The sequence below is a fragment of the Silurus meridionalis genome, chromosome 2 (genome assembly GCF_014805685.1).
Source record: "Silurus meridionalis isolate SWU-2019-XX chromosome 2, ASM1480568v1, whole genome shotgun sequence".
Classification (NCBI taxonomy): Eukaryota; Metazoa; Chordata; class Actinopteri; order Siluriformes; family Siluridae; genus Silurus; species Silurus meridionalis.
Window position 1 is genome coordinate 18,120,934 of NC_060885.1, and position 22,534 is coordinate 18,143,467.

At 34.4% G+C, this 22,534-nt stretch overlaps 1 protein-coding gene across 1 annotated transcript in view; it reads left to right on the forward strand.

Annotated features, from left to right (window-relative positions):
- Positions 1-4,068: 4,068 nt before the first annotated feature.
- The window catches only part of hpse2 (heparanase 2), a 44,721-nt gene continuing 26,255 nt past the window's right edge, over positions 4,069-22,534 (forward strand). The window contains exons 1-3 of the mRNA XM_046875298.1: positions 4,069-4,468; positions 6,518-6,672; positions 6,862-7,023. Of these exons, the coding sequence (XP_046731254.1) occupies positions 4,215-4,468; positions 6,518-6,672; positions 6,862-7,023 (571 nt within the window). The 5' untranslated portion in view covers positions 4,069-4,214. The remainder of the gene's footprint in view (positions 4,469-6,517; positions 6,673-6,861; positions 7,024-22,534) is intronic.

Below are 22,534 nucleotides of genomic sequence, written 5' to 3' on the forward strand. Positions count from 1 at the left end.
CGCAGTGCTTAGAGAGTATATGATCTATGTGTCCACAAGATGGCGGTATTGCATCAATCCACACTGGAACTGTGATTGTAAAGGCAGAAGGTTTAAAAGTTCGGCATCAGTCAGTCCAAATCCCAGCTAAACACACACACAAATAAAATGCTGTAGCTTTTGTTTTATATGAGCAACAAAAAAAGTTCGAGGGTTCTTCGGGTATTTAATGGTTCTTGCTCTTTAAACAGCTATTGCATGAGACATTTTACTAAAAGGAATATAGGTTATATAGTTTAGTGGTTCTTCAACACCGACAAGTCACAATTGTATATTATCTGTATATTAAACATACATTTCCTAAAGCTATATTACAATTTATTTTGATTGGTGGTTTTGATGCGTTTTTACTCGGAACATATTAGTTTAATGTAACCTGTATGAAGAATCATATCCAATAATCAAGAACGTTTGTATTAGAAAAACTGTAATCGAGTTGTTTCTTTATAGAGTATATATAAGAATATATTATAGAGTATATAACAGGAACAAAATAATTAGTTGTTTCTGAGATGGCACTTGATCAAAGCCTCTTAGTAGTGAAACCATATGCATGAATACGGTATTTATAAACAATGAATACAGAGACTAATTCTTCAGATATTAAGTAATATGTTAATAAAGGGCATAATGAAGGGAGGAAATGCAGAAGTCTTCTAAACGTGTTGGAACAGGCGGTGAACGCTAAACATGCTCGTGGGAAACCAACTGTTCATATTTGGACTGTAATGAATAAAGAAAAAAAAAAACATAAATAATGTGTAGTCTACAGGCTCAGCTCTTCTGCTCAGTATCTCTGCCACGTAGTAAATCAGAGAAACAATCCGGGTGAAGACCCCGCTTTCCGGAGCGGTTCGGCGCGCCGTCGGCGGTAATCGGGGACGCTGCGGTGTGAGGCCTCGGATTTCTACTTCTAAAAGTGTGTGTTTTTCTGCGGTGCCTGCATGGGCCTGTGTCTGATCGGTTTCCTCTCTAGGCCTTTGAAAAACAATGACGTTTCAGAGCAGCCGTGGATGGAGTTCCTCTGGACAGGGGAACCGATAGAACATCTTGAAAATGGCTAAAAACCTCGCCACCCACTTTAACCAACGATATCGATATCCACCGACAGATAGACAGCGTGGCAAATAGGATAGAAACTCTGATACTCGAAGATTATTCCATAATCCACGTGTCAGATGTTACAGTGAGTCAGATTAACAGGCAGTTAAACAAATGTTTATAATGATCTGTTTAATATTGTGTATATTATTTACACAGGAAACCACCTGATCGATTCGACGACGACTACTACTGCTACCAATAATAATAATAATAATAATAATAATAATAATAATAATAATAATAATAATACGTTGTTTGGGATTTCTTTTCAATTTGTTGTTATCCTTAAAGAAAAAAAAATTAAACATATTATGAAAAGTAGAAAATGCATATTGGTGACGCATTGTTTTAATCTAAATCAGTCGCTAGCCCCGACCCTCTATATTATTATTATTTTTATTGTTATTATTAATATTATTTGTATTATTATAATTATTAATTGTAACCATTTCAGATATTGTAGTGCTTCTAAACACGCATTGAATCAACGGCGCTTAAACAAATGAAATCAAGTTTTAGACTTCCAATTAAAAAATGAATTCTCTATGCGATTAAAGAAAGCCTAAATAACTAGAATGTTTACGAAATAATCGACTTTATTTATTATGTATCTAATCGCATCTGCATATAAATAAAAAAATACACCACCGGAACTAAATGTAACTCGTCCCACACTTCAGTATGAAAGTTAAAGTAAGATAATAATCGTAAAACATTTTTCTAAATGTTAATTCTAACTTTTTACAGGCATAAAAAGCAGTGTCTCCTGAGTGCTACAGCAGCAAAACATTTCTGCTTTAGACCTACATAACATTATTATTATTATTATTATTATTATTATTATTATTATAAGTAATAGTAGTAGGAGTAAAAGTAGTCGATATAATATGTAAATATTATAATAGGGGTACACGATTTGACATAGTCTGAAACAAGAAAGAAAGAAAGAAAGAAAGAAAGTAAGAAAGAATTTTGAAGCATTTTGCGTATATAAACAATAAAACAGAAGGTTATGAGGGAAGAAATGTAAAAATGATATGACCAGTAAAGATAACCCGTAATGATTTAACTACAAGATTAAACTGTATAAACGTAAATGTTGTTTTTATTTAATTAAAACAAATCGTAATTTAATTACATGTAAGTAATTTAACTTCACTGTGAATATAATTTACTTTAAATTGAATATTTTAACTAAACTTTTCTAACGGATCAACTGCATTAAAATTGTGTCGATATTGAATTTTGTTACAATGAATGATATGACTGATGATTTAGGCTGGTGTAAAATAAATAGAAATAAAGCGTCACTGAGACACTAATATGTATGTTTTATATAATAATCTATAAACTGTAAAAAAAGACACACGTTAGCCGAGAGTTTTCATACTGTCAATCGCTGAGTCAGCGTTTTATACAGTGAATGAGCTTTAGAGGTAAACAAAAAATATAATAATATATTGAATATATAAAAACAATTGTGCTCTAATTTGGTTTAGAATTTAGCCGCATGCTTTCATATGAAGGGCCTAAAAGTAACCATGCTGTAATTTATACATTTAAAGTATATTAAGTAAACGAGTATGATAAAAGATGTGGATTTCTATGCGCTTTGTTGTTAATGTAGAATAACAGTAGCCGCTGATACTCTTCTCTCCTCAGTATGTTTTAGTTTATTGGAGGCCACTTAGTGGAGGCCGAGCAGCTTAAACACTTATTTTACTTCATATTTCTGACTAGATTTAACTTTGTTTCCCTTTTGAAATGAAGAATGCAGGAATGGTGATGAATGCTATTGAATAAGGCTAGTCTATATTGCTAAATGACCAGTTAATATCAGTAATCGTAATTATTTTGATTATATTTAGAAAGCAACTAAACTGAACTATTGTATATTACGAATCATTTATTATGCTGCCATTAGGCTACGTCTTGTCTATTCGGTCAGGAAGGTATTACTCAAGTATTATCTTTCTTCTACCGTATTATTATTATTATTATTATTATTATTATTATTATTATTATTATTATTATCATTATTATTATTATTATTATTATTATTATTATTATTAGTAGTAGTAGTAGTAGTAGTAGTTTGTTGTTGTTGCATTATCTCATTATTTAGCCAGAAACAGAGAAAACGGCAGATCAGTTTACTGCTATAGTATAAATTGTTGGCAGACTATAATATTTGATGTCACTTTCATTTCAGATAAGAGTCTAATGTGTTTTAACTTCATTCATGTCGATAGGATTGATTTAGGAAACCGAGCTAAGAACATCAAAAAGAACGTTTTAAAAATGATTAATTTTTCGTCTGTCTGTCTGTCTGTCTGTCTGTCTGTCTGTCTGTCTATCTATCTATCTATCTATCTATCTATCTATCTATCTATCTATCTATCTATCTATCTATCTATCTATCTATCTATCTATCTATCTGTTTGTCTGTTTGTTTTGCTTGGTTTACATGTGCTATTCGCCACCTTTGCAAAGACAATCAACAAACCTAAAATAGAACTTTAAATGAGTCTTAAACCAAAGTTTTCCTTTTTTTTCTCTTTTAAGCTAACTTTAAAAATTACTCACAGGTCATCAGAACGAGGAAATATCCTTTATTCTGATTCTGTATTGCTTCCAAGCAGGTTATTAACATCAGGCGAATGTTTATCCGTCACTTAGCGTAATTGATGCAAATCTCTCTTTTGCGTTCGAAAAATCACTTCCTAAGCAGTTCGGTACATTCTGTAGCTCCTTACCTTCACTGTGTGTGTGTGTGTGTGTGTGTGTAGTGAAGGGGCGGTGCTGCCTCCGGCCCCCGTTAACGGAGAGGCTGGGATTGTGGCCCCGGGGCGGATACGGCAGCTCGAGCTTAACAAACAGCGCAGAACAGGGGGGTGGTGGTGGAGGGGAGAGCAGATTACAGGACTACAGAAAACAAACACTCACTTGAAGAGGGTGGACGACAGCACTTAAGGTGATTTTAATCACGTTATTTTTTCATAAGCTTGCTCAGCAGGGTCTCCTCCAAACTCGCAGCGCGCTCGGCTCCGCAGCTTTGTGGACAGAAGAAGATGCCTGGGCTGTTCTTCTCTCAGATGTTCTGCTTGGCTTTGTGCTGGACTTTTCTAATCCAGTCTCCGTTTTCTTCCGCCAAAACTGCGTACCGGCGACACGTGGCCGCTGATAAGAGGCAACATTTTCTGGACAGAATGTTGATTTTACTGGACGTTAACACGCGAAACCCGGTGCGGGTTCTGAATGACAACTTCTTGTCTCTGCAAGTCGACCCTTCTATCCTGAAGAACGGCTGGTTAGACTTCTTAAGGTATCCGATTTTCACCACTTTGCATTCACACCATAAGATGAACCATTACACCTCTAATGCACGCTTTGTTGTTGTTGTTGTTGTTAAAAAATCATATAGATAATACTTATATATAGGCACCACATCAATCAGAGATCGAATAACATAACACGGTGTAAAAGATCTGACCTGAATGGATTATTACACTTTTCTGTTGATTTTATGAATGTGGGGGCAAAACATCTGCAGTACATCCTCTCACTAAATCAGCCTACTTTATGTTTGATATTAGTTATAATTGGGTATAATTATAATAATCAAAATAATTAAACAGCACTTAAGCTTCCAGTAGCTTCAGGAGTCTGTGGCCTGTCATCTTCTCTATCCTGTCTTAGTCTCATCTAGCCAAATCGACTTTATTTCACCAGGCTCAGATGAGACATTGGTCATGAGTTTTGAGAAGAGCTGGCAGGAGCTGGCAGGTGTCGAATAATCGTGTGTGATAAAACATTTCAGATGCGCTATAAGCGAGGATCTCGGTGATGTATGTACTTATCACTGATGCTGTGTGATGTTTAGGCCACAACCATGACCCGGGAATGAACGGACGATTTAGCCGCTCTCCAATACTCATTAATGAATACACAGTTGTAAAATGATTATTATTATTTCTAGCTTTGGGAAAACATTGGGGATTTCGAAAAACACCACGATTTATAACGGAAACAAAGGTGTGCGTAACATGAGCGAGTACATCATGGTAAATCTTCCCATATACTCTATAGCACGTTTCCATTACAAACATAAAGTACAATAAGAGAATATTTCTTTCGGGTACGTGTGTGCGTAGTGACGCGGATTATGTTTTACTGAGAAATAATTGGGACCGAAACGGTTATAATCCGTGCGCAAAATCAGCAACTCATTTGTGTGAGCGTGCGGCATGGTAAATATCAAAATAACCAACAACATAAAATATTATTATTATTATTATTATTATTATTATTATTATTAAATAGTTAATGAACATATTACCTAAAAGATACCGCCCCGTTTAATTCAATTTTCTTTATACTTCTGTATAAGAAATAACTTTTGACTGTTTATTTATTTGTTTGTTTATTTGTATTCTTGAAATTATATAAGGCACAAATATTATTGTAATAGTAATGTTCTTGCTTTAAACGCAGTTGTCTCTCTTAAAAAGGTTTCATCGCAGACCCGTTGGATGTTTCAGAAACAGTAGGATTGGTATCAGTGCGACAGCATAATAATAATAATAATAATGATAATAATAATAATAATAATAATAATAATAATAATAATAAAATAATTGTTAAATAAATATTTAATTCAATTTAGACACCGTCATAATATCACGTTATTATACAATAATTAACATATTGTAAAATTATAATAAAGAAAATATAATTTCTGTCTAATTAAATTTATTTCGCTATTTAGTGATTATTTGGATAAAGTTTTATTTGTGTCGCTGTAACTCTTGTTTTCCAGTCATAATCCTTAATGTCTCCTGATTATTCATCAAAAGTGCACAGCTTTTAATTTCTTTTCAAGAAACTTAATTAAATATCTTCATTACATTTGCCTAAGAACACAGTCAAGAGTCTTAAAAAAATCGAGGTTCAGAGTTGACTAACAACAAACAAAAACAAAAAAGAAAAACAACCCAGGTAAGCACATTGCTGTTTTAGCGTCATTACATGGGCGAAATGTTGCATTTGGGACTCATTTAAAATTTGTTTGGATTTTTTAAATCTCTGTGGTCTAGCAGGTCTATGTAGGCCTATTTCTAAATGTCTGAGATAATGTGTTCCAAATTGTGACTTAAAATCAAGTGCAGGCTTCAATATTGCAAGAGGCAAATGAGGAAATTAGTGAATCAGTTCTGCACCAAATGTGAAGTTCAGTTATTCACTTGGGATCCTGTCTGGCTAAGAATAAAGGAATTAAATAAATGCTTACCTACTTGTTGATCTATAATACTGATTCATAGCTCATTGGTAACATGTCTGACTTTAAGTAGTCTTTCTCTCTCTGTTTCTTCAGTTCCACGCGGTTAGTAACTTTGGCCAGAGGACTTTCTCCAGCTTATCTGAGGTTTGGGGGCAAAAGGACAGACTTTCTCCAGTTTCATAACCTGAAGAATTTAGCCAAGTTTAGAGGACCAGGACCAGACTATTACCTCAAGAATTATGAGGATGGTATGACAAAGTTTTTTCCAGTACAACAGTTTATACATAAAAATGAATTGCAGATGTTAATTTGCTTTAAACGTTTAAGCAGATGTTAATGTATCAAACCATAATAGACAGCCACCTTTTGTGGTATAAATTAAAAAAATGTATAGTTTAATGTAGCTATTTTCCCTAATGGTCCCTTTGTCTGCTCAGACATAGTACGAAGTGACATTGCCCTGGATAAACAGAAGGGCTGTAAGCTGGCCAGTCACCCTGACATGATGCTGGAGCTGCAGAGGGAGAAAGCAGCTCAGATGCAACAAGTTCTCCTGAAGGAGCAGCTCTCTAATCTCTATAGCGATGTCACAATAACAGGTAGGAGATCACAACAGCACATTGTGTATGTATGGAAAAACTAAATCGGTAATCCAGTAAGAGGGAGCAAAGATATGTGCTTATTCTCTCTGTTTAATGATTGCGTTTGAGTCACCTTAATTAAGCCTGTTCCAGCATGTGCAACTAGCCTAAACTGAGATTTTTCCCTCCTGGATAACTGTCATGGAGTTGGCTGCAGTGCTGCGCCTGTTTTTTTGTGGTTGTGTCTATGGCAGTAAGCAATGTGTTAGTGATATTAGAAGTAAGGAAAACACCTTTAGGAGAGAAATTGAGATATCAGTGGCATGCAGTGGTAGATAACAAGTCTCTGGTAAAAATGTGACAATATAAATAATTTAAAACTTTTGGTTTTGTCATCATTTTATATTTCAGGTAAAACATTAGGGTTTGCTTTTAATCATTAAAAATCCTCATAAAAAAAGGCATTTTTTCAGTGCTTCACTGACCTGTGCTGCACACACACACATTGCTTAATAAATGTGCATGTAATGTAACTTAAAAGCAAATAAATACAATATTTAGATTTAGGCAAAATATGTATAGATATTTGACTAGATTAATTCATTGTTTACTTTTATCCGACTGACTGCCATGTTTTTATCATATATTTATTAAATTACAATTACTTTTATGTAATTAGTTAAACTTAGGACAAATTCCACAGCTCTTTGATGAAAAAACCCTCTGCTTGGATCAAGTCCATTTGTGCTAATTTTGCTGGAATTTGAGTTTGTGACCATGCCGGATGAGTAGCAAAACCACTGCATGATCAGGTTTTATTATATTTCAGTAAAAACATTTGTGGTCCTCATTAAAGCTTTGTAAAATATTCTGTAATGGGCCAAGATCAGGCACAGAGTAGAGTGAAAGACAATAAAAATAGGTGAATGATTTCATGAAAAAGCAAATTAAAGAAAAAGTTTAATATATTCTTTAAATAAAAAATGATTACCAGCAGCAACATAAGCGAACCACAAAGAAACTGAAAGGTAACTTTTTTGCTGTTAATGGTTGTTTATTATAAAATATAATAATTAAATATGAATATATATATATATATATATATATATATATATATATATATATATATATATATATATATACTGTATATACATGCTCCTAGTATGTTTATATTGGATAGGATAAAATAGGATGTTTGTAGAGTTTGTAACTAGCAGAAGTTTCAAAAATGAACACAGCAGTGTTGAGAGTACAGAGAGACAGACAGGCCTGTTAACAATCAGAATGCCCCCTGTGCAGGAACTGGCAGGTGGGAGAAGTGGTAAAACAGCTCTCCTCCATCCTTTTCCACTCTCTGCATGTGACCCTTGCTGACCCTCTCTCATTATAGTGTGAACTGTACTAGGCGAGAAAGCACCCCTGCCAGTTAAAACAAACCGTGGTAAGACATGCCGAGGTCAAACTCTCACTTTTCTCTTTGTCATAGTTTAGTCCAGGTTAGTTAAAGCAAACCATCTGAAACAAGTCAAGGTCAGGGTCAGTAGGTGCTCTCAAGTTGCTGCAATTCAGAACTCAGACTTCAATCTTTCTCTGCAATCTTGCCTACATTTATTTTATTGTAGAGACACAGTGAAACCGCAATTCATTAAAGACATAGCCTTGTGGATGACCCGATGCATTTTATGTCTCATCTACTAGTTTCAAAATTCTGACAAATTATCTTGAAACATACAGAGTCTGAAAGCCTGTTATATGTCAGAGAAATATGTAGAGTTTAAAATCTTTCACAGACCCTCATACTGGCTATTTAACACAGGTATAAATTTATAGCCACATTGTCTAGTTCAAATAGACAAGTAGACATATTACAAATCCATAAATCACCTATTCATAGACGCTCAGTATGATTAATATCCACGATGTGTACTTGTGCATGAATCGTTTTCTTCGTTATGATACTCTGTTACACTCATTTAGTTAAACCTCAGGTGAAACACAAAAAAAACACTGCTCTGGTGAGAAGACGGCTGGGGTTGTCATCCCAGCCTGTCTGAAACTAGAATTCTCTGATCTACTGAAAATCCTGGAGCCTATAATGCATACTCTCATGAGAACAACATTTGTTAATAACATTGAGGCATTATATACCTTTTGCCTTTTTACTCTTAAATTAATTAGATCTCTTTTCTCTTATCTTTACTGTTTGTTCACCCTCTTCAATTTTTACGATTACTCCCCAGTCTCTTCCTGTGCCCTTTTATGTTTCTTCTTTAAATGAATCAGGAATCTCACAAGGGACAATGACTGCTTAATCATATGTATTGTTAAGAGTTTGGTAATATTCAAAGCTGTTTCCTGCCTATAACACCACCACCCCACCAACACCATCCCCTCCCACACTAAAGACAAATGACAGGAAATTGTCCAGTGAGTGTAGTTTAGGCTTTAACTAAAGGTGCCCTTTAGCCCCTCATTTTCGTTGACAGCAGTAACTACTTGGGTTTTCATCTCATTAAAATACTCTTAAAGGAAGCTCTTGTGAAAACAGCATAGACAATGCTTTCAGCTTTGCATGTTATCAAGGAATATTTTTTTAAAATAAACCTCTTGTTTACACTGATCCTGAATTAGAAAAAAGTAGCATATTAGAATAGGATATTTTGCCTGACCAAAATTAAATAATGGGTATCTAGACATGTCAAAATGATGCTGTTCAGCATTGTTTTTTTAAGCTTTTGTGGGCCAAAATTTGAGTCATATCAGGAGTGTTTGCCGCAGAGAGGAAATTTTATGTAAAAGATCGCTGAGTATTTTGACAGATAATGCATGACAGAAATTGCTTTTTTTAGAACTCTCGTCATATTGTCTGGGTGCTCATCAGTCTGCATGTAAAATACCCCAGAGTTTCATGTTTTGGTTCCCCTCCCCCCGCTTCTCGCATTGGAGGGAGCATGTGTGCGTGCATTCAATGCAAACACAGCAAGAGCATGTAGCTCACTGAGCTAGTGATGGATCTGAGACTCCAGCAGATGTTGCTGCCTCAGAAGGGAAACATGACTTTTTTCAATTTCTAAGACGTTAAGCAGATGAAGGTTCCTTTACAGCGACATATACATTAAACACACACAAACACAGACACACACACACACACACACACACACACACACACACACACACACACACACACACACACACAAACACACACACACAGGGACAGATTCCTTGAAGTACAAACACATACATATACACACAGTGCATAATGGTTCTGTTTAAACTCTAAACTCGAGAGATAGAGAGAGAGAGAGAGAGAGAGAGAGAGAGAGAGAGAGAGAAAGAGAGCGAGAGAGCGAGAGAGAGAGCTAATGGCACATGTAACATGAACATTTACGCTTGCTCTAATCGCTTGAGATGTTTGGTTAAACAAAAGAATGAATCTATGAGACACTAATACTTGCAACACAATCTCCCCAGTATAAAATACGAGTTTGTCACTGTCAAGCCTTTATCCACTTCTAATAACGGTCATTTCAGTTATGACAAAGTCCTCTGAAAAATTCAAAAAAGAGGAACAAAGGTTCATTTATATTAAATTTCTTGCTTTATTTAGAATGTATTGTATTTTTTTTTATGTCTCTTGAAAGTGTGTGTTGTAATACTATGTGTTCTTGGATACACTGAACCTACTGAACACCAACATAAACTCCTGGAATAGTGATTTTCTTCTACCAATGGCTTTCTCTTAATATTACATTTTTCCCCCTCATTGTGCCCAGAGAGATTTATAAAATTTGGCTGCACATTTTTCAGTGTCAAATTTTCTGGTGCCAAGAACTTTGGAAAACCAGAGACTAATATAGAACATTGCAGTTATGTTTGACTTCCAAACTTTGTTTCTGTGTCAATAACTGTGAAAGTCGAAATGACAATATGCATAAATAGAAATCTAATAGTTTTATTCAGAGTAAGTGAAGGGATCAAATCTATAATGCAATAATAGTATAAAACATTCTTAATTTTTAAAGACTGAATGGAAAAGAAATAATTAATTGCTTTTCCCCTCCTAAAATTTGTAATTAATACCAACAACCACTTAACTGTTAGAACTGTTTATACTCTTTATTCATTACTGGACATCATAGACAGCTAAATTAAACAGTCATATCCGCCCACTATTCTATTCATTACCATTTTGACTCGAGTCTCCTTCAGTGAACAGTTTAATGACCTCAACTATGGTGGAACTATAATGAATAAGCACTCAGTGTCAACAGATGAGGGTCATTCTCTGGATCCTCTCAAGGTTTCTTCCTCATTCCATCTCAGAGGTTTTTCCTTCCCACAGTCTACACTTGACTTGTTCATTAAAGATAAGTTTGTAGGGACAAATTTATGTCACTGAAATGTATATTCAAAGTTTATTTATTTCAGTAAAGCTGCTTTGGGACAATATCTAAATTTAACTCACTATCAACCACCCATTCCCTCAGGTTCCCTCAGCCACATAGTGATGGCAGGCAGTACAGCTATTTACCCAAATTAGCAGGAAATATTGAATAATTGTTTTGAGTAAAATAAATTAATAAATATACAATTAAAAACGAGAGCCATAAAATAGCAGATGCAGCATTACCCGGTAAATTCTGTAACCTATCTATCTATCTATCTATCTATCTATCTATCTATCTATCTATCTATCTATCTATCTATCTATCTATCTATCTATCTATCTATCTATCTATCTATCTATCGATCTATCGATCTATCTATCTGTTAACAGTTCTATAAGGTATATTTTGGAAAAAAAAAAAACTTTTTTTTGTTTGGTTCTGCACAGAAACTTTAAAGGTTACAAGAGGGATAATTAATTTTCAAACCATTTACTCATGCTCCCAAAATTTACCTATGTGATTATTCTTAAGAAACCAAACTTCAGGCCAAATTCTAAGTGAGTAATTACTCTGATACTACAAGCCATTTCTGCATTGGCAAGCTTTTTGGTCCTGAGGTAAAATTGCTTTCATTACTTAAAGACATTTTATTGTTGACACCCAAATTTAACACTTGTGCTGTCAGGAAAATGCATGTGCTTGTCCCAGGAATGTGGCAGTGTTTGCTTCTTTCAAAGAACTGGCAAGGAGTTGATTACATCATTAAAAAGCATTACAACCAGTTGTGGAGGGCATGCATGTGGTTGCAATGTGTCACCGTGATTATTTATATATAGCTATGGTCATTTCACCTGGCAACCCAAGTGATCAAGAGGTCCACATGGCTATATTACAACTGAATGACTTAAAAAGATTGGCGCTATAAAATCCATTGTGTGTTAAATTGGTTTAAGACAAACCTTTAAGTTTTTGCAAACTTTTAGCAAGTGGAATCAATGTCATACTTTTAAAGTAATTATCATATTTAATTTAGGCCTCATTGCAAGAAATCAAGTGAATGTGAACGCTCTATGTTTATATAGCCATAGATCACAGGCATGGCACCCAGCCTTTTTCCTCCAGACCACCCTGGTTTCCCATTTGCTACGGTCTCAGATGCTCTTTAATGTGCTCTCAGACATGGATCTTTGTGGGTGTAGAGCATCTTTTTCTGATTGGCTCTCTTACTCTAGATCATATTGGCTTTCCTTTGCTTCAGGAACAGATTTGTATATCACAGCTGCTGAAGCCATGGCTTGTATAGATGAAATGTACCAGAGGGCTAAAGTTCAGGCTGGTCCCTTTACTGTGGCAAGAAAAGTAATAAATCTGCCTAAAACATTTAATTAACATAAGTCTTCCAGGTATCTTTATCTTGTGGAATGATCATTGTTCCCTTATTGTTTTAGATTTAGCTGTTTGGAGTCAAGCCTTAATGGGATGGACTCGATGACTCAGTGAGAAAAGTAACTCCATAATATCTTTCTAGTCTTTCCAGTTGCACCAGGAGATCAGGCCATGCATTCTTTTCTCTGCTATACATATTTTAAGCCAAGAAAAAGTGATAGGACATTTACATCAGGGCTCTTATTCAGAGTGGGCAAAGATACATTAAATGTATAAATGTATTTTAAAATAAAATATCAAATACCTTAACTTTGGGTACATCAAAATAAACTACAAAATACAGCAGCCACGCCATGTATCAAAATAAACTACTGTCATTTTGTATTTTAAAAATACAAAAAATACTTTTACAAAGAAGCATGAAATTTCTTCGCAAACCTTCATCATCAACCATCACCATCAATTGGTCTATTTGATCTGTTCCTTCACCTTTACACTGACTCAGTTGACTAAGTAAACAATGTTTGATAGCAACAGCTTTTCTCTGGCTGAGTCATGCAATAAATCTGACATATTCAACTAGTTAACAGATCAAATATTCTCATACATATCTCTGTGATCTCCAAGATAAAGGTTAGTTTTAAAGTAACCAACAGTTTAACAGTTTGCGAATGACTCATCATTTTATCGTAATTTAGATATTTGGTGTTTGGTATTAAAGGGCTACTGTGCATCAGCAACACTGACTCAATGACAAATAAGCCATTCATAAAAAAGACAACTGATAGCACCTGTATTTATAGCAACTAGTTTCTAACTAATCATTTAATAGTTAATCTTAAATATAATAATATATTATCTGCCTGGCAGTCATTCAAGCAATTGTATGCAAAATCATGATCCTACTTAACAGCTGCTTCAATTAGTGTACAATTAGGATACATCCTGCAAGTTTCTTGCCTTGACTTCCTTCTTATATATGGATCAATTTTCTGTTCTCATCTCAACAAGTCTGGGCAAACTACTGAGTAGGCACCAATCAGAAACCGCATTTTTATGATGTCATCATGTAAACTTCTTACAAAGTATTTTACAGTATTTTCAAACAACAAAAATACAAAACACTAAAGTACTTTCATACAAAATATGAAGCTGTTTTCATCAACTCTGTCAAATACAAATGACAAAATCCTATTTTATATTTGAAATACGTATTTGAAATACATGCATCCCCGCATATAGAAGTGCTTGGCAGTTGACTTCTACAGAAGATCTCCATGCTTGTACAGATAGTTCAGGGTCTATCCAGTTAAAACCCTTTTAGAGATGATTTCATACAAGTTGGTGCAGAAACAAAAACAACTTAATAAGTTTTCATGTATGTGCTAGGGAAAGAGCCTTCCTTTGAAGACAACCAGTGGCTCAGCTGTTCTGTCAGTCAGGGGAAATACATTCCACCACATGTCTACAAGTACACAGAAGTGTCTTGATGCATGTCTTTTTTTTCACCTTGGGGGATAGTGGGTCATGTCAAGCCATGCTAAAGGCTTGAAGGTGGATGTGATACAGAATGGGGTGTGATAATTGCCTTCAGGTAGGTAGTAGATGTGCTTGTAGGGGTTGGATAGTGTGCAGGGGCAGACCTGTCAAGAATGAGTTGCAGTAGTCCAATCTCGACATGACAAAGTACTAAACAAGTACCTGAGAGACCTCTGTGAGGACAATTGCACTTTCATTTTTAGGCTTATGTTCAAAATTGGCAATATTTATTTTTGTTTGTTTATTATTTGACTTAGATTTATAACAAAAGCAACATCAACAACAATAATAATAATAATAATAATAATAATAATAATAAATATACTTCAAATTTGTCATCGATAGTTCAGAAAAAGATTTGTAGAAAATATAATAATTTAAAAAATGTTGTAAGAAGATGCTGAAAAGCTGGAGTGAGTATTCTGAATAGCAAATTTAAGTTGGAGCCTATTAGAAATGACTGTACATTTACATATAGAAGCCTCAGAGAGAGACTTTAGGCCCTGACAGGGTGCTGTTAGCCCTACAAACTAAATAAGTTGATGAAACTGCACATAAGAGAAAGCAATGTCATAAATCCACAAGTGGCCATGAAGGTGTAATAAAATTTGCTGTGGTCTGGAAAACATTGAAAGGAAAAGGAAAATTGAGTTTTCTGTGGTATGTTACAAAGACCCAGACTTGATTCAAGTGGTGGGTGGGGTGCCTTTCAATAACTTGGAAAGGGCCAGGGAGGGGGGATAACGAAAACTCTTTCCTGATCCTTCTTCGCCCTTAAATTGAGTGACAGGACCTGGCACCTCTAACCAAAGCCAGATGGACTCATAGCACTGGATCTGTTTGGTCTGTTGTGCTGTCTGTTAGCTCTTTATCACTATTAACAAGCATTTGGTCTGTCATGTGGTTAATGTGGTTAGTGGAGTTTTTATTGCACATCCAAAGAAACAAAGAATGCTTCGAACAGCTTATGCAAATTTTTGCTTTAAATGTCGAGCCATATTTAACATAAAATGTTTACTGATATTTATATTGTAACATTATACAATTTTTAAAAAACATTAAAACATACTATTCGAGCTTTTTAAATACTATTAGCAAAAATATAAGTTTACTACCACTATTACTACTATCAACTATGAATAATAATAACAACAATAATAAGAAGAAAAATAAGAATAAAAAGGAGAAACAGAAAATAATTAATATTACAGAATAATAATAGTATTAATAGTATAATAATAATTTTTGTAAACAGTGTTGCCCAGAAACATTATTCAGAAAGTGGATTATACAGGATTTGCCATTGTGATTTCTACCAGACTTCTACCACTAATGTATTTAACAAAATATTAGACAATGAGTTCTTACTTTATTTAGTTTATATTATAAATTGTTTTATAACAACTAAGCTAAATATGTATATTAACTAAATATTTTGTTACATTTTTTATTTTTACCAAATATAGAGTTCTATATTTTATACTGAATAAAGCAGAAAAACTAATGGAATGGAAAGTAATTTATGCTGCTGTGGTTGGTTGACATGTTAATTAGCCCATTCCCATGCAATTTTAGCAAACTGTGCATCCTTAGCGTATGGCAGACTTGCTGTCCTAACACGTGTTATCAGCACTTGCAGTAAAGCACAATGGACAGTTTTGCTGGAAATGCTTTGATGTGTGCTATAAAGACCCTAGGGGCAGCTCAGGTTAGTTCTGCTACTCTTAAACGCCCTGCTTCTTTAAAGTGACAAAATAATCATGGAGCAATTACAGCATTAGTGCATAGTAAAGATTTCGAAAAGATAATACTGTTAGGTATGTAAAGACTCAGCACACTCCTCTTTGAAGACATCACATCATTTTAACTTAAAGATTCCATGTTTTGTTGCCATTGAGTTCGCACCTTCTGCTGCTTTTAAGTCCTTACCTTAATTTACTTTATTTGTTCTTTATGTTATTAATTTTCGTTGTATTTTGTGTTTGTCTGTGGTATTTGAATTTCATTTTAAAACATATCTAGTCATGCTGTTATGAATAAATTGTGTTTTTGCACACCTTGATGAATATGTTTATATCTCACCAAGATATGACATATAAAATATGACACGAGATTCAAAAGAAAAAACGTCTCAAAAGATTTAAACAATGAACCTGATGTTTTCAAACGTTAACAAATTTTACTATTGTCTCATTTGCAATCATTCTATCATTTTTGATTGAAGTTTGATTGCACATACATCCAAATTTTGTTTAACCTCTGACAACAAACAAGTGAAGCTAATCAAGTTTTGTGTCTGATGTCATGACATTGGAATATTTAAACTGAATTTTTACAAAGGGAAACGTAACATGCATGAAATACGTAGACCTAATTTTCACTTATACGCAGTATTAAATATACCAAATGAATGTAATGTTTATTTTACAATGGACATATCTGCAGATATCTGCGTGTGCCTGAAAGGTGAGTATTTTATGGAACATACTGTACTGTATGTCTTTAATTCAAAGCTTTTTCTTAACAAGGGTTTGCGTTTGATGTTATAAGGCATTTAGTGTGTGTTATGCAATTTGGCACAAACCTTGCTCTTTGACTTCATCAAGTGTATCCCCAATCAGCCAAGCTCTCAGAACTGTTGACATTAACGGGAAATCATAATCCAGCATGCAGCTCTGTCCTGTTTCAGCCATGTGCTGCTGCATAAGCCTGTCTCTATGGAGAAGATTAATTAGTGTACACAAATGTGTGGAGATGTATACACTAGTGTGTGTTCGGGGATGTTAACATGTCACTCACTCATCTATCCTTTCCACTGCTAACCACATGGCCTGACATACACACGCAAATATGTACAATTGCTGACACACAGATAGACAGACAGACAGACAGACAGACAGACAGACAGACAGACAGACAGACACACACACACACACACACACACACACACACACACACACACAGGTTGTCTTTACTTACAGAGACAGTGATGTGCAGCTGAAATCCTGTTAACATGGTTACATGGGAAGTTCACTAGTTAACCATCTGAACACTGGCATGTGCACACACACACACACACACACACACACACACACACACACACACACACACACACGCACACAGATTTTATACTAACCATATTGAATGAAAAACAGGTGTCTTCATAGCTTGCATTCTTCAAAAATACAAAAGTGCTTTGACCTGAGCAGCTTTTTGCAAAACATACCCTATTGAATGAGGGTCCCTGTGTAATGCTGTGTTTATAAACACAAGGGTACTTGGGTTTGTATGACATGCATTGTGCACTTCAGACTACCAGCAGGCAAAAGAGGATTATTAAAACCATATTTTCACTCTAGCATTTTTTGTGAAAGTTTTAGTTTGTTTTTCTGCTTCAGTTTTGCTTTTCTGGTCATTTATCAATCAGCACAGTTATTTTATTAGATTCCTTACAGTACATTAATTGTTTTATCAATGAACTAAACTGGAGCAAGACATGCTGCTGATTAGCATTAGTACGTTGTATTAAAGCCAGACTGCAGCGTTCTAATGGATTAGAGAGAATACATAAATTAATACCACTGCTCCTCGCATTCACTGAGGCACCATGTTTAATCTGGCAAAAAGCATTAGTTTAACTGGAAGCATATTGTAATGGAGACACAATGTGGTCTTCTTCCTTGCCCACAGAATCCCACAACATCTGCATGATTAACCTTTGTTGTTCTTCCCTTGTAATTCTGTAGTTATTTTTGCCTCAAATTGGTTTAGTGTGAGCAGGGAATTGAAATATGGCATGCAGCATGATTGCTTTGTCTTCCCTGGAAAAAGCTTTTGCATAGTTTGTAGATTGTATGTGTTGTCAGAGAGTTTTTAAGGGGAGGTGTGAGAAGAGCTGACTCCACATCAGTCAGCTAATGTCAGTTGATTTATTTGTTGAGAGTGCTGGGAGAGCGTATTTGACCTAACCTTAAAGTAAAGTAATGTTTTAAAGCTAGCATGTAGAAATCAGCATTGTCATGCAAGCAGTGGAAATGTAATGTGTGTGGGATTGCTATAAAGTAATATTTTTTATTTTTTTCTAATAAATGTAATTGGTTTATATTAGCCTAATTTACACCATCCTTTAAACAAAAAATAACCATATACAAAGCCACTCATGTTTAAATACACTCTTTCTTCGTTCCATGAAATCTTGCCTGACTGCTTGACAAAAGCATCTGAATATTCATAAACCCTGGTTAAAATTTTTATTTTTTACATTTTTACTTTAAATAAATAGATGTTTAATATGTAATTTACTAATTAACCAATAATTCACTGCTATGTTTGCCTCATTTTTTTTTTCCATAAAAGCTAATGTTGACTTTTACTTGTATAAATTTACTTAAATATACCTATATATAAAAATTACCTAAAACATATTTTTTTTTTGCTGATTAATTCCACTTTAGACCTTTTACCACTTTGATTGTCCAAATTATCATAATGCAAAGCAAAATCACTACGCATTTCTAGTCAGGGAAGACACCAACAGTAAATGTTAGTTTATTAAACTTATGTTGGCACCAAAACTAACCCCCACTAAATATTTGTCAAAAGAATTCACTGTTGTAAACTCTATCAGCATTATCACTATGTTGGCTTGACATTGTAAATTAGATCATAAAATGAAACAATTTATGTACATTCATTTATGGTGTGCAGGTTTTAAATCCTCTCAAAAATCTTGTATTAAATACAATTGGATATTTTAATGATGCAACTAAATCACTATATAATTCTGACAGCCCTGTGTGATTCCTTTCATACATGCCAAACCTGGATTTTATTTACTACAATATAGAAATATTTGACAGCATCAGCATCCCTTATGATTAAGACAGTGGGGAAAAGCTGCAGAAAGGCTTTTGTTTTAATGGACATATTGAAATGTGTGTAGTTCGTTATTATGGTTTATTATTCCAACACATTATAGTTTGGCCTAAAGATTAAAAAACTTTGTGGTAAATTTTGCAATGGCAGTTTGTTTAAGTATCAGAATCAGGATCAGGTTTATTCATGAAGTGTGTTGACACACACAAGGAATTTGTTTCCAGCTGTTTGTGACTCTCAAAACAGACATAAAGTACATGTAATATCAGATCTTCTGTATTAAGCATTTCTCAATGATGCGTCTTATAATTTTATTACATTATGATTTTATGTGCACATAAAGAAGCAAAAGATAATGTAATGCAGTATACGTTTTTTTTCTTTGTACTTAAACTTGTTTCCATAAATTGTACATGGTGGAGGCTGATAAGCTAGACATGCTATTATTACCGTTGTATGAGACATGGAAATTAAAGTCAGTCTTGGGACACTTCTTGTACCCATTGTTTTCCTTCTGAGTAGACATTGTAGATGTTGTCTGGCTATGGAAATGCTTTGCTTTGAAGCTTTTTTTTTTTTTTTTTTTTTTTGAATATGTCGTTTGTTGCTGTAGGTAATCACTGGACATAAATGGAAATGCTGTGGCTTCGAAATGAGCCGTAGCGCTCTGGTACAGTCCTGCTCATTATGGAGGTCTTATGTCTGTGATCAGATAGCCAGCCTGACAATATCCAGACCCCTCTCTTTCCATTACGTTTGTAAGGCTTGTTGGGAATCAGTGCTTTCCTTTACAGTTGATACTAAGTTCATGCTCTTAATTTCAAGAATGAATAGCCTTCAATACACTTACATTACTTTTTTAAGTTATTTTAAGGCTGTGTATTTAAATTTAACCTACTTTATTCCAGTAGATACCAGTATAATTATTAATTTAGGTTTTTAACTTTAACTAAAATATTAAAATAAACCTTTAAAAATATTGAAAACACATAAGAGTGTTTAATTATCTTTGTAAACATGTAACTATTAAAGACATCCACAAACAATTATATCTTCTAACTCATTTTACACTATTTTGTAATTTGTTATATTAATTAGATTAATATACTTCAGTACTCTGTAGCTTTCACATTGTAAAATTACTAAGAGAGAGAGAGAGAGAGAGAGAGAGAGAGAGAGAGAGAGAGAGAGAGAGAGAGAGAGAGAGAGAAACAGAGAAAGAGAAAGGGAAAGACCGATCTGGAAACACTTTGAGTCTGCTGTAAATGTGAACCAGAGTTCAATTCCTGATGTCTTCTCTATATTGCCGTGTCTGTACTGAGCCCTTAGGAGCCTGCATGCTGTTCATGGTGTAATTACCTTTCTTTAGAAACATGGAATTGATCACAGTTGGCTGCTTTTAGGACAAGTAGCTACTCAAACATTGTGAATATGCCTGAGATAAAAAGACATAGAGAGGTGAATTCAAGTAGCATGCTGAATTTGATATTGTTTGTGTGTTTGTGAATGAAAAATTGTAAATGGTGCTTATTTGTACAAGAATAAGAGGATAATTTAAGTCCAGGTCTGGTCTTACCTACACATGATAGGCCATTGGTCAGATATCAGTGTAGTTTAGTGTTCTATACAACCTTCCAGAGGGCAAAAGACCAGTTACAATTTGATATGTGCTTGGCCCATATCCAGACTTCTTAACAGTGCCAACTGTTGTGCAATAGTCTGCTCAGGGAAAGAAGGCCTTCGAATCTCCCTGGCCAACATCTGGTTCTGCTTCTACTTTTGCCCTGACAGCACTGATCTGCTTTCTATCCACCTGACTTTGATACAGTTTTATCTCAATCAGCTCACTGTGCTAAAGGCTGGACTTCCAGAATGCCACTCAGGCACATCAAGGTGGGCTTCCCTAGGTTATGTAATTTCCTAGAAAGGATAAGAAAATCTGACTGAAAAAAAGTATATAAAAACGCTTACCATTGTTATTTGTTTCTTGTTTTCTTGTTTGACTTAAACCAGATCTTGTCGCCCTCATTAATGTTTTATAGCTTTGTACCCTGTTAAGTAATGCATAAAATTAAAGACTTAATTAAAGACTTATACTATTTTGTTTGCTTTGAACAACAGTTTAACATTAAATATGCTTTGAATTAGACTTACCGATTAAATTAATGAGATAGACACCCATCATTATTGGTGTGGCAATTGCTTTGTTTTGAAAGCTTTAAAGTTGCCCACCCTGTAAAATCAGGAATTTAGTAATCATGTTATTGTGCACATCTGGACTTGGAATGACTTTATTCTGTTATAATGTAGTTGTATGGTATTAATGATGTAGGCACACCTTTATTTTACTAACTGCACCAATGTCATTTTTTGGGATGCGGCCATGTGGGTTTGTTGACACCTAAAATTTCAGGTTAAACTGAGAATCATCTAAATCATCCCATTTCACAGGCACATAAGGTCCATTGAATTTGCAGACATAGCAAATAGCATAGCATAGTGTTTCACCAGACAGACACAGAACTGCTATAATTTTATTTTAAATATTCTCTGAGCATTTCTGGATTTAGAAATGTGGCACTGACAAGCAGGTAATCAATTTATATATATATATATATATATATATATATATATATATATATATATATATATACTTAACTCTACTGGTACAGCACCCATAATTCAGGCTTCTTCAAATCCCTCAGGGCCATGTGAGATGTCTCATCTGCTTCTTTTTAAACAGAGGAAATGAAGTCAAAGGGCAGTGAAATATTTGTGTTTATTGTCACTGCTCTTAACCGATAGAATTTCAAAACAACCAGTGAGCATGTGCTAGATAAGTTCAAGTTATTATAGACCATCCAATGGCTTTTGCACTAAAATGCTTTCCTTGGCACATTGCTGTGTTTGTGTCTGCCACTATTCTCTTTTTGTGGTGTGCACTGATGAACCGTTTACAATTTGTGTGCGTAGTGTGTAGTGCATAGCCAAAGTTTTTTTTAGGAGTTAGTTTTTTAGTAAAGATGCTTTTATTAGGTTGCTTCTTGTGATTTTTTTTAATTTTTTAATTTTTTTTTACAAGGACCCAAATAGATGCTGGGTAGAAAATGAATTAAATTGTTGATTACATTGCATACCTACTATAACATTTTATCAAAAGATTTTATTTACATTTCATGCAGTCTGAAGTGTTGAAAATCTTTGAAGCAAGAGTTCAAGAAGAACTGATGCAAAGTAATGACTGAAATATTTCTTTTGCATTAAATATACATTTTAAATAAACATTAGTAAACACTGAACAATCAGAGCAACCAGAGCAATACTTTTTCACTATTTGTCTG